This window comes from Barbus barbus (assembly GCF_936440315.1).
Source record: "Barbus barbus genome assembly, chromosome: 7".
Lineage (NCBI taxonomy): Eukaryota > Metazoa > Chordata > Actinopteri > Cypriniformes > Cyprinidae > Barbus > Barbus barbus.
The window spans coordinates 32,630,058-32,641,804 of record NC_136735.1 but is presented as its reverse complement, the minus strand read 5'-3'; the positions used below and the strand labels follow the sequence as shown (position 1 = coordinate 32,641,804).

Below are 11,747 nucleotides of genomic sequence, written 5' to 3'. Positions count from 1 at the left end.
ATAAAAGGTTGCGACTCTGAGAGTGGAATTTGAAAGGAGAAACCCTTGCATGGTGCACCACGTGTGCAACGCCCCCCTGCTCGCTGAACGTCATCCTCTTCCTCCTTCTCTCTCTCTCTTCCTCCCTCCCTCTCTTGCCTCCAACTATCTTCCTCTGTATTTTTAGTATTACAGAGTAGGCGTCGCGCCCTTATGAATTTTCATGGGTTCTTCTATGTGTAGGCAGAGCGCGCTCTTCTGGCAAAAGCTCAGAAATACTCGCTCACAAACGCATGCACACAAACATACACTCATTCTTTCGAAACTGCAACCTAGAAGAAAACTCATCAGCATCATCTCCGTTCCTCCCGTTTGGCACAAACACACACGTATACACCCACACGAGCGAGATACAGTACACACCTAACACTACATGAACATTCAGTGTCTCACAGTAGATTAAGCCAATGAGAAATGATTTACATCTAAAAATGGATAGATCTGGGTCTCTTGCTTTCCTTGCGAGCCCCAACACAGAGGCAAAAATCCATGGACTTCTTCACGAGCTCCATGTTAGTGACATGTATACAATGTTAATCGGGTTTTACGGCAGATTTATTTGGAGTCGCTGACCTCTCCGTTTAAGATCACACGTATGTGCGCTCACAAGCTCGCAGTCGTGCGGCGAAACGCACACACATGATTACACGCAGACTGAACTTCTGCAGTACTTACTGACAGCAATCCAGCGTATGAAAGTCATGTGTGAGTGTATATGCTAATGAGTGAGCATATTATAGCCCTGCTTTTGCTGGAGGGAACGGCGCATATGTCCACATTAGCGCCTTAATTATGTTAATTCTTCAAATTTGATTCATTTAATGGCATTCTTTTATTTTTTTTGACAAGTGCTTGTATATGTGTGAGTAATTATCTCCAACTCCTCTCTCTTTCTCTGATAGGCATCTATGTAAACATGTCAGAGCCTGTGTGCCATTTTACTGCAGGCTGTATAGCTGTGCATATGGATCATGTCACGATTAATTAGATTAGGACGATCTGACTGCAGATTAACGCCTGTGTATTTGAGGCTGTTTGTTTGAAGCAGAATAAATGATGGAAACTCGTTTGATAGACTCATCTGCCCTTCACACTGACTCCTCTCAGCCTCACCACAATACATCTGGACCTTTTAGTGCCCAGTGATGAGTAAAAGTAATGCTTTCACCCGTGTGCATCACTAAACACACTATGACACATGCATACACACTGAGAGAGACAGACTCCAGATTTCCGGAGTGGGAATGTATGGAGGCGTTTGGTCCTTGATATGCATTAAAACATAACAGATATTATAAATATAACTGTCAAAAGTAATTAATAAATAAAGAATAAAGAGAGAGGAAGAATGAAAACATGAAAATTACAGAACAGGCAAGAGAGCAACAGAGAGTAAATTAAAATAAAAAAATATTTTAAAAATAATTTTATAAAAGGGGTTTAAATATCCAGCAAAAATTGCTACATTGGTCTTATCGTAAACTAAAATTCATTTATAAATGTTAGATAAATCTAATATTAGATTAAATATCTAAATAAAAATATCTAAATATATTTTACAGTATATATACACACATACATACATGCATACATACATAGCCTTGGCAGCTACATGAAATGAGTTTAAAATTAAGAACTAAAATTAATAATATAAAATAATTAAAATTAATAAGTTTAAGCTAACAGAAATATTTAAAATAAAAAACTAATGAAAAAATGACAAAAAGCTAAGCTAAAATGAAAACTGAAGGAAAAAAATAAAAGCAAATTTGAAATATCAATAAATACTATAATAGTATAGAAATACTACATAGCACTGCATTGCTTTGAATAATATTAAAAAATCCATCTGTCATTATCACATATGAAAATAACTAATAGTATGAATAGAATTGCTAAAGTGAATTAAAACAAAAATAGATCAAATAAAACATAATATAGCTTTAAATGAATATAAGTCATGCTCAGGCATATTAATGGACATGTACTTTTTGCCCATTTCATTAGCACTGTAACGTGCTTCGTATCATTAGTAATATGAGCTGGAACCATATAATGCTGTGGTATGGCCTAAAGTGTGTTAAATGACAACCCAAGTCTTTATAAAATCATCTAAATTATAGCATTGAAAATCAAACAGTTCTGTAGTACACTTACATTCTCCCATTGAGGTTCTCTCATGAAGTGCATTCACTGCCATTAAAGTGCTCTCAAGAAATAGTAGGTCACATCTGGTGGAAATCTGTAAAGCATGCAAAGCGGTCTTTTAAGCCTCTATAAAAAAAAAAGTACCAAGTGAAATAAAACTAGAAATTATCGCTATCCTTTATTTCAGACCACAGTGTCTCAATGGATACAGAAATCCATCATAAAACATGCATGAACATTATGAAATACCACTATTAAGAAACATCTGAAAATTTATTATATGTCTTTATATTAAACATTTCAGCAAGTAAATGCTTGTTAAACAAAGTCTAATTGCCTTTTTCTGAATTTTACTAGACATTGAGAAATTTTTTTTATAATTGGATTTTATTACGTTATGCATTATATTAAATATTGTTTTAAAACAAAATAAAATATTTTTAAAATCAGTTCAGTTCTGTATGATATTGCAGAAGATATCACTGTGCATTAAAATGGTTGAAAAAAAAATCTCAGAAAATTTAAAGCTAAAGTGTGTAATTTCTGCGCCACTAAATGATTATTATAAAAATGATCGTTGTCAAACAGGTTTTCCGAACACTCCTACCATCTATTGGTTGGACAAACAGCCTTTGGTTGGGCTAGTGTTGTGGTGTTGGGCTGGTTGTGATGCCCAAACAAACAGAGCAAAGTTTTGACAGCAGTTTTAATGTCTAATGAAATTACAAACTTCACCTTTAACCAGGACAATTGGACTGTTTAGTGATATTAATCCGAATAAATAATCAGATACATTGCCTACTAAAACACACCTACCCATAGTAGTCACAAATACATCTGTGAACAGTGACGATAAACAGCATTTGTCTATTCCAATACACACCCACACACACACACACACACACACACACACACTAGTCTATTCACAGTACATCAGCCTACTTGTACTATATAGTCTACCTTACAAATACTCTGACTGTTACTGTGTGTGCTATGGCAAGGACTGATATCTATATATACAGTAGCTACCAGTCAGTCAGTCACAAGTTTGGACTAATTCAACGTTTTTAATGTTTTTGAAATAAGTCTCTCATGCTCACCAAGGCTGCATTTATTAGAATACATTAGAATGATTTCTGAAAGATCATGTGATTCTGAAGACTGAAGAAGAAATGACTGCTGAATATTCAGCTTTGCCCTCATAGGGCTAAATTACATTTCAAAGTAGAGAACGTTAAAATTATATTTCACAATATTACTCTTTTTAATTAAATAAATGCAGCTTTGATGTTCTTACAAAACATTATAAAAACCAAATGTGTGTGGGTGTATACAGATAAATGATATCTGTGGACTTTTTTGTGCAGAAATCGGTGTAGAATATGCATCTATTCTTTATAAGACTCTCTCAAGAGTGCAGATAAAGTGAATATTAAAGGGGCAGTTCACCCAAAAATGACAATTTGGACATCATTGTTCCAAACTAGTATGATTTTCTTTCTTCTGTTGTGCGCGCACACACACACACACACACACACACACACACACACACACACACACCAACACACACACACACACACAAAATATATTATGGTAAAGTTTGGTAAACAAACAGTTGCTGGTAGCCATTGACTTCCATAGTATATAGAGAAGGAGAAGAAGAAATAAAAACTATGGACTGTTTGGTTACTAACATTCTTCTAAATATCTTCTTTTTGTGTTCAACACAAAGAAATAGATCCAGGTTTGGAGCAACATGAAGGTGAGTTAATGATAATAAAATTTCCATTTGTGGGTGAACTATCCCTTTAAGGACATGAATACTAGTTGTGCTGAAAACAGAGCATTTCTTCCTTCTCTGAGCCAATTGCAGTGCCACGAGATGCCACATTTGTCAGGGTCTTTTGGCAACTACAAATTACAGGAAAAAAGAATAAAATCCAATGCAAAGTTGTTTTGAAAGATCTGCCAGAAGCCCACCATGTAGCTGTTATCAACACGATTATGTCATTTAAATGGAACGGGCTATTTCATGTGTTTCTCTGTAGCAACATGACCAGGCTTATGACAGAGACAAACACTGTTGATACAGAAAAAATGCTGCAGGTTGTCAGCATTAAATATAAGCTATATACCTTACTGATACTACCTATACATTAGCCTTTGTAATATATAGAATCATTGTCAGAGTTTCCCTATTTGTGCTATGGACATTAATTATATACCTCAGATCATTTGACTCTTTGGAGAGCTGAAAATAATTTTTCAAAATGGTCAGGCCTTTAATAGGCTAGCAACCATTTTACAATAGTGCAACATTGTGGTGCTGCTGTTTGCATGGATATGCACCACACAAGATTTCATGTGTTTGCTAGAAAACTAGAAGACATGTTCAGTTGTTACTCTACAAGTGGCAATCAGCAATTTTCCACTGATTATAAGTTAGCTTATTAACTTAAAAAGCAGCTGTTTTCTACAGTTAGGTCAGAGAAAAACAAATCAGCTTTACACAACAGGAGCAATTTCATATGCAGCTTAATATTATAAAGCAAAAAATTTGGCCAAAATGTGTGAAAAACTACCTGATTAAAGTTTCACTACCAGAGGACTACTCGTCAGCAAAGCTGTCACTTTGGTTTTTGATTTACTCGCATAGTTAGATTTCACCTAAAAGAATGAAACATACTGTTACTGGTCACATCAAAATAACCTAAATAGTCCAAGTGATACTAAAAGTACATTCCAAGGGAAACTTAGAAAAATAGAGCAGTTACATCTCACCATTTCCTTTTGAATTTCCTAAACATTTTCTTCAGCAGAACATGAATGACTTGCTGTCTGCTAAACAACCTAATGAAAATAAATGAACAACTTTTAATTGGACTTTTCCATGGAAATGAATACATTACAAAATAGCAAGACAAATAATAATTAAATTTGGCTATCGTGTCTGTTTTCAGCCTATAAGTAACTGCTTACATGTGGTTTTAGTAAACACTAATTTCACATTTTTATCATGTGAGCTCTTTCATTTTATGGCAAATTCAGATCCTAAATGGATACCAATTGTAGAAATACTGCACAATGTTTGTGAGGAATGAGACTCAACATTAGCTAAATTTGACATTGTTACACTATTTTGAATTCTAGCATGGGATCATGCAAGTGTAAATTGGTCTAAATTTGCATAATGGAAGGGATGTAAATGATGTAAAACAGATCAATGTACAAATAGATTTATTCAAACTCTACCTGTAAATACAAACGCATACCGGTTGTGTAAACCACTACAATCTAATCACAACCCATCTACTCTGAAAATATTAAAATATCCTACCGTGTCTTGGGTCTGGTTGTTGTTTACATTCAATTGAGATGTTGATGCACACAGCCATGGCCTTTTCCATGGAGGCTGATATGAAATACGAAATTTGAATATGCTAGTATTTCATAGACATTAATGAGGTTAAAAACAAACAGCTAATTTGAATATTTCTTGAGAGTGTAAACACAAGAACGCCTGTCCAGATACAGAATGGAAATGGTTAAAGGCAGACGTGTAGCATGTGATAGACTGACCTTATGAAAAAATGCTTCTCTTTTCTAAAGCCACAATATATTCTTTATTATTTTCAAACCATGTACGTGTGGTGAGTCTGAAACCCAGTATGTGCCCTGAAAGGTTAACCTCACTTCGCGTTTACTGAAAACACAGCAAAGAAAGGTGATCCAGTTACCGTTTGGTCATACGACAGTTTTATGTTTGTATTCAAATGAGAATCAAAATCACATCTGAGATGAATCCATATTTTCACATTCACTGTAAACATATACTCCCATTCACATCAAAATCAAAAAGAACAATTCTAAAAGTTTGACCATAGAGAAGATTAACATGCTGTTATCTTTTTTCTTTTAAATATATATACGCAATTAAATCACATTAATAAATGAATTCCACATGTATAACAATTCATAAAATGAAAGGAACTAATAATAAAACATATTAAAACTAGGAAATTTCATACATAAATATAATATTGCAACCTGATATTGTGCATATCGCTGGAACGACCATTATAATTCAAAACAACCAAAAATATTTGTGAAGTACGAGTGTGTGGTTGGATTCTACAGGAAGTGATGTGTTTGTGTGTTCGAGGCAAACAGGAACTTTTTATATCTCGGTGGTTCTGTATTGACATCATTAGTTGGTGTGGGCTTTTACATTTTCTACGCCTTCTCGGAATCCCTTACGACCACAAAAAAGACGGTATACCTCTTTTTCTGTCACTTCCCTGCATTTCTTTTCCTGCAGTCTTCCTCCTCTATATAACACAATAAATACACTTGGCACACCTTTTTCAAATATTTGGCAGTGTAGAAAACTGTAAAAATTGACTATCACTTTTTTCAATATTCTAGACAACTATAGAAATATGCTCAAGATGATAAAATTTAGATTGAACATTGACACTTACTACACTTGTGCTGTGAGCAGAGGAGTGTCTTCCTGCATTTGCGCTCTGCATGCAGGCAAGGTACGGATGGATTCAAGGGTGGGGAAGGTCAAAGACTTTTCCACTTGGTGTCCTCAGAGACACGAACGAGTCACAGGCCTTGTGTGCATCGAGTTTTCCTTCTCTGAAATTTTCTAACGTACTTGATTTCAGAGATTACACCCGAGACTAATCATACAGGTAGTGCATTTTGTCACAGTTCAGACTGGTATGGAATTCTAATCTTTGAACTCTGAGCAGGCTTTGTGGGCCGTGCTTCAGCGCAGCTTTTACATCAAAATGCATTCGTACATACATTTATAAGCCGTTCAAACAGTGTAACAGATGTTCTGCCGCCTTTCCAAAAACTCAATCAGGTTTGGATATGCTAAGCGATTAATTATTTCAGAGCATGTGATTGTGTGCAAGAGCACGCCTGTCACTTATGCTATTACATTGTGTGTGGGACTCGGTTTTTTGGTCAAGAGAGATTCTAGTTTATACCTAACACTGTCCTTTCAGTAGTTTGAGATCATTTGTGCCTCTTGCATGTGCATGTGTATTTTTTTGTGTGTAAAAGTGCTGAATGTGGGTATTCACTCAGGTTTTTATTTACTCAATTTTTTGGTTGCTTGTGTTGCGTGTAAAAGGAAACTCTTTGGAGCTGCCCCTGTACTTCCAAGCAGCTTTTGCTGCTCTTCCTTTGCTCGAAGGCGCGAGAGCGTCCTGCCCACCATTTTTGATGTTTTCTGGAAGACACAGAGCTGCCGCTCGACTAGAGGGGAGGACCTGATGTAAAGTTGAACTCTGACTTCTGTTCAGACAGATAAGTCCAAGAAGGGAAACAAAATATATTCCAGACTTGCTTGCCTTATAGTCAAAAAGCTTTACAATCCCGCCAAGAGTTCCACAGTTAAGCCATATCCTGGTGGAAATATCCATGCATGTCTTTTCATAGTCTTCCAGACCACGTTGCTCTCTCTCCATCAGACATCAGACTCGATGCTCGGCATCCTCTTGTAGACACGCCGAGCTCCCCCAGCGCTCATTGCCCTGGGAGCGGTGTATGTGCCGACAGGGGGAGGGGCTACATAAGGCATGACATGCTCGGAGTAATAGAGGTCAGGGGTCGGCATCCCCACGCCGAGCACATTGCCATCGGCCTGGCCTAATGTGAGTGGCACGAGCTGCTTATAAATGTCTGTGGAGCTGCGGCCGTGAGCTAGACGCTGGTCATCGCGGAGCGTCTGGAGAAACGGGTTTTCCGTTGGGCGTGCCGGATACATCGACTTGCTGCGACGACCGATCCCGAGTCCACTGACGCCCACCCCTGCGAGTGTGTGGTTTAGGTGGGCCACCAGATTTTTCGGGGGCTTGTCCGGGATCAGAGTCGCCGAGGGAACATTGGCATATGGCGTGTTGTCCTGCAGACTGACCCGCCGTGAGGAACTCTTCTGGGGCAGGTTCTCATACGAGTGCTGGCGGATGATTACACCCTCGTTCTGGTAGTGACTAACAAGACCGTCGCCCTCTTGGTCACTCTGGGGAAGATAGGCTGTGAAGGAAGCATCAGGCTGAGGGAGAAAAGGAGAGAAGGCCCTGTCAACACTTCCGCCGCCAGTGCCCCGTCCATCTGGATGGAGGAACTGATCCTCGCTGATGTCGTACAGGTTTGCGGAGTGCAGACAGGCATCGCAGCGATACTGAGGGGACCGTACAGTGTAAAGCCCAGAGTAACTGGACACTTTCGACAGGCAGCTACGACAGTGTGTCTGTCGTGGATCCTGAGTAGAACCAGGCCCGCCAGCGATGGTCCCTGCACCACCAGGCTTTCCGTACGTGTTGTATTTCTTATCCTTTGCGACGGCGGTTTGCATCACGTCTGGTTCGTGGGCCTGGGAGAGCAGACTGCTGTTGAGCTGCAGAATTGGCTGCTGCTCGGAGGAAGAGGACGGCCGGTGCTTGTTATCGCGGTGATCGCTGAAGATATCTGGGTAATGCAGGCCATGCTCCTGATCAATGGAGTCAATGGTATAAATCTGACTCCCCTGGCTGCTCTGAGAGTAGATCTGAGCGCTGTGGTTACTCTGCTGGCTGGGCTGGCTTCGCAGAGTTGAAAGCTCCATGTCGCTCAGATCCCTTGGTAGACGGTTTCGTTTCCGAAGTGTTTCTTTTAACTTGTGCTGCTTTTGCAAATCCACCCGACCGGAGCAATCTGACATATCCGAGCGGGCGGGTGCGTCTTCAGGCAGGTAGCGCTGGCTCTTCATAGGTAGGGTCTCGGTGGGCTGCGGGGAAGATGGTGGGGAATTACCCCCAGGCCCTTGGTTCTGCCGCAGAGTCTCCACAGACTTCTTCCACAGAGCACGTGGCTTGGAGGCTGGAGGTCGAGCAGTCTCACCTCCGCCTCCTGAGCCACCATTTCCAGCAACGCCTGGCTGAGCATCCGTCAAGCTCACGGTATGTTGCCCTGGCAACAGAGTATTGTTAAGTGGCTCTTTGTGACGGTTGCTGAGTATGGTGCTGGCATTGCTATAGGGAGCGTTTTTCTGGGCAAGGTTGTTGCCTTTTGCACTGTCCATAATCTCCAGCAAGCCCGTGGTAGGACGGAGAATGTTACCCATGGGCTGTTTGGGCGAGGTAACTCCAAGGGTCGTGATCTCTTTAGCCGATTTCAGAAGGTGTATCATGTTGGCCTGAGGGCTAAAGTCCAACTCTGGGGCTTTCTTCATCTCAATATGGACACCGTGAATACAACTCCAAATCCCCTATAGGTGAAACAGATACGGAAAGGTTAACGAAAGAAGTTCATAAGTGGAGGCTAACACCAAAAAGTATATATTAGCACAATATTTCTCAATAGTCTGCTGTATTTTTTCTGGGGTCTGAAACTCTATAAACCGATGAAATAAAGTAATATATCCCGCTGTGACAAACAACTGCTCCCTGCAACTTTATTCTAGAGATGGTGGCTTGTGCTATTATATTCTGTTATATAAGCTCTTTCTTATTTCGCAGCAAAAAATGTGTTTGTCAGCACATAAGCAGAAATCCCTACATTGATGAAGCTTTAAGATGACTGTGGTAAACAGCCACCATGGCAAGTTAATATGTCAAGATTGAGCAGATAATGGTTGCCTTCAGCAACGGAACCTCTCTAGTTAATTTACCATAGTCTTTCTGCGACATACCCTGCTGATAGTGAAGAGAATTCCTGGCCGACCAGAACAGAGACCAGTGAAACAGTAACGTAGCCTCCAGTAGAAGAGGTGCTCCCAGATAAAAGTAATTAGCGACAGAGCCATGGCAGCCGCGAGCATATAGAACACACCAGCCATATTATCCACATCCAGCTGACTGCTCATCACTTCATTCTTCTCATTATGACAGATACCAGTCAGCCACTGGGCCTCCATCTCCTCCATCTCACCTAATACACAACACAACATCACACAGTTAATGCTTATGAACAGACTCACAGAAAAAAAACAGGCTCACGTTCTGGCTCTGTTCCAAACACTAGCGAGCTGTTTACCTGGTCTGCATTTTTAAGCAGTTCAGGCAAGCTCCTGATGCAAAGCCTGTTAAATAGGCAGCAACATAATTTTGTCTTGTGAAATACAATTAAACTGAATAAAAAAATACAGTTACAGTTTTTTATTCATCCAAAATAGCAGAACAGTTTAATCTAAAAGAACTACACTGATCAAAACATTTATACTCTGAATTTTCTTTTTGATTAATTGTGAAATGTAGAAATACTGAAATTGTATTTTATTGTAAAAACACTCTTATAATCTATATTTGCAACTTTGTTTTATTTATTTGCATTTTCCCATTATTTCACTCTCTGGAATACCTCATTGTGATTGGTTGCTTGCAGCATTCTGCAGTCAATTGTTTTTTAAATAATGACAGCCAAATTGCATATGACCTCTGTCCCTGGCTTTCAGTCTCCTAAACTTTCTTCTGCCATTCAAACTTTTAGTTTTTTATGTTCACCAAGGTTGTATTTACTTCATCAAAAATACAGGAAATTTTTTTTAGTATTGTAAAATATAATTACAATTTAAAATAACAGTTTCCTATTTTAATATATTTTAAAATGAGAATCAGTATTTCATGTTCAAGGTCAAATCTATTCTAATCAACTGAATGCACTTCATGATTTTTATGCTGCACATCTGGGTGCGCATTTTATCCCTATGTAGTGTGTTTCAAATCAGTCATTTATGAAGTTACATTTCATTTAGGATGCTGCATACTGTAGAGAGCAAGGAATCTCACTATGGTTAGGAACAGAGCTAGTGTTTAATACAGAGCATGAAATAAATAAAAAAAATAGGAAAGAAATGCAGGAAAACACTTATACCATCTCCAATGATCCCAAGGATAGCAAGGTCAACCAGCCGTTTCCAGTAAGATCCTTTCTGCAGGGCAATGCCATATCCTGTTGTGGCAAAGATGTAGCCACTGCCAATAGTTACTAGCTTACAGCCATCATCACGCCCCGCCATATAGTTGAGCACAGCAGCGTCATATATGAAAGCATCCAGTTTACTGTACAAACCAAAAAAGCACTCTTAGTGGCTTATATATAGAGAAATATCAACATTATGTTTACCAGAAGTATTCTCGTTGACCATGCACTGCAAATAATGTGCATATCCCAGCCGTACCCCGTCTTGAGGCTGACCAGTGCGTCCTGAACTCCAGTCTGATGGTATTTCACCATGTACTGGTGCATGTCTGGGTAGTTTTTCCTGATGTTTCGCTCTGTGCTCCCATTAGGCACGGTCCCGAAGCGAAACGGTGGTGAATAGGAATAGGGACTCTGAAACTAGAAAAGATAGAAAAATACATCAATTACCTGAAGAACAGTGAGGGCAGCTTTAAGAGATACATGGAGAGAATCAATACAAGCTCAAATACAGAAACATATCCGGGGAGATAAACCAAGTAACTGGTGTAGTTCAGACGCTCCATCTTGTAAATTTATAATGACATACGGATGCTTTCTCAAAACCTAGTGAGCTACCAACTAGACAGCACACTGTAAAA

At 39.2% G+C, this 11,747-nt stretch overlaps 1 protein-coding gene across 1 annotated transcript in view; it reads right to left on the bottom strand.

Moving 5' to 3' along the window:
• Window positions 1-7,672: 7,672 nt before the first annotated feature.
• Window positions 7,673-11,747, bottom strand: part of grin2ab (glutamate receptor, ionotropic, N-methyl D-aspartate 2A, b) — a gene marked incomplete at both ends in the record, with an annotated part of 78,615 nt that continues 74,540 nt past the window's right edge. Inside the window, 4 exons of the mRNA XM_079420699.1 lie at window positions 7,673-9,454; window positions 9,878-10,116; window positions 11,059-11,246; window positions 11,366-11,526. Of these exons, the coding sequence (XP_079276825.1) occupies window positions 7,673-9,454; window positions 9,878-10,116; window positions 11,059-11,246; window positions 11,366-11,526 (2,370 nt within the window). The remainder of the gene's footprint in view (window positions 9,455-9,877; window positions 10,117-11,058; window positions 11,247-11,365; window positions 11,527-11,747) is intronic.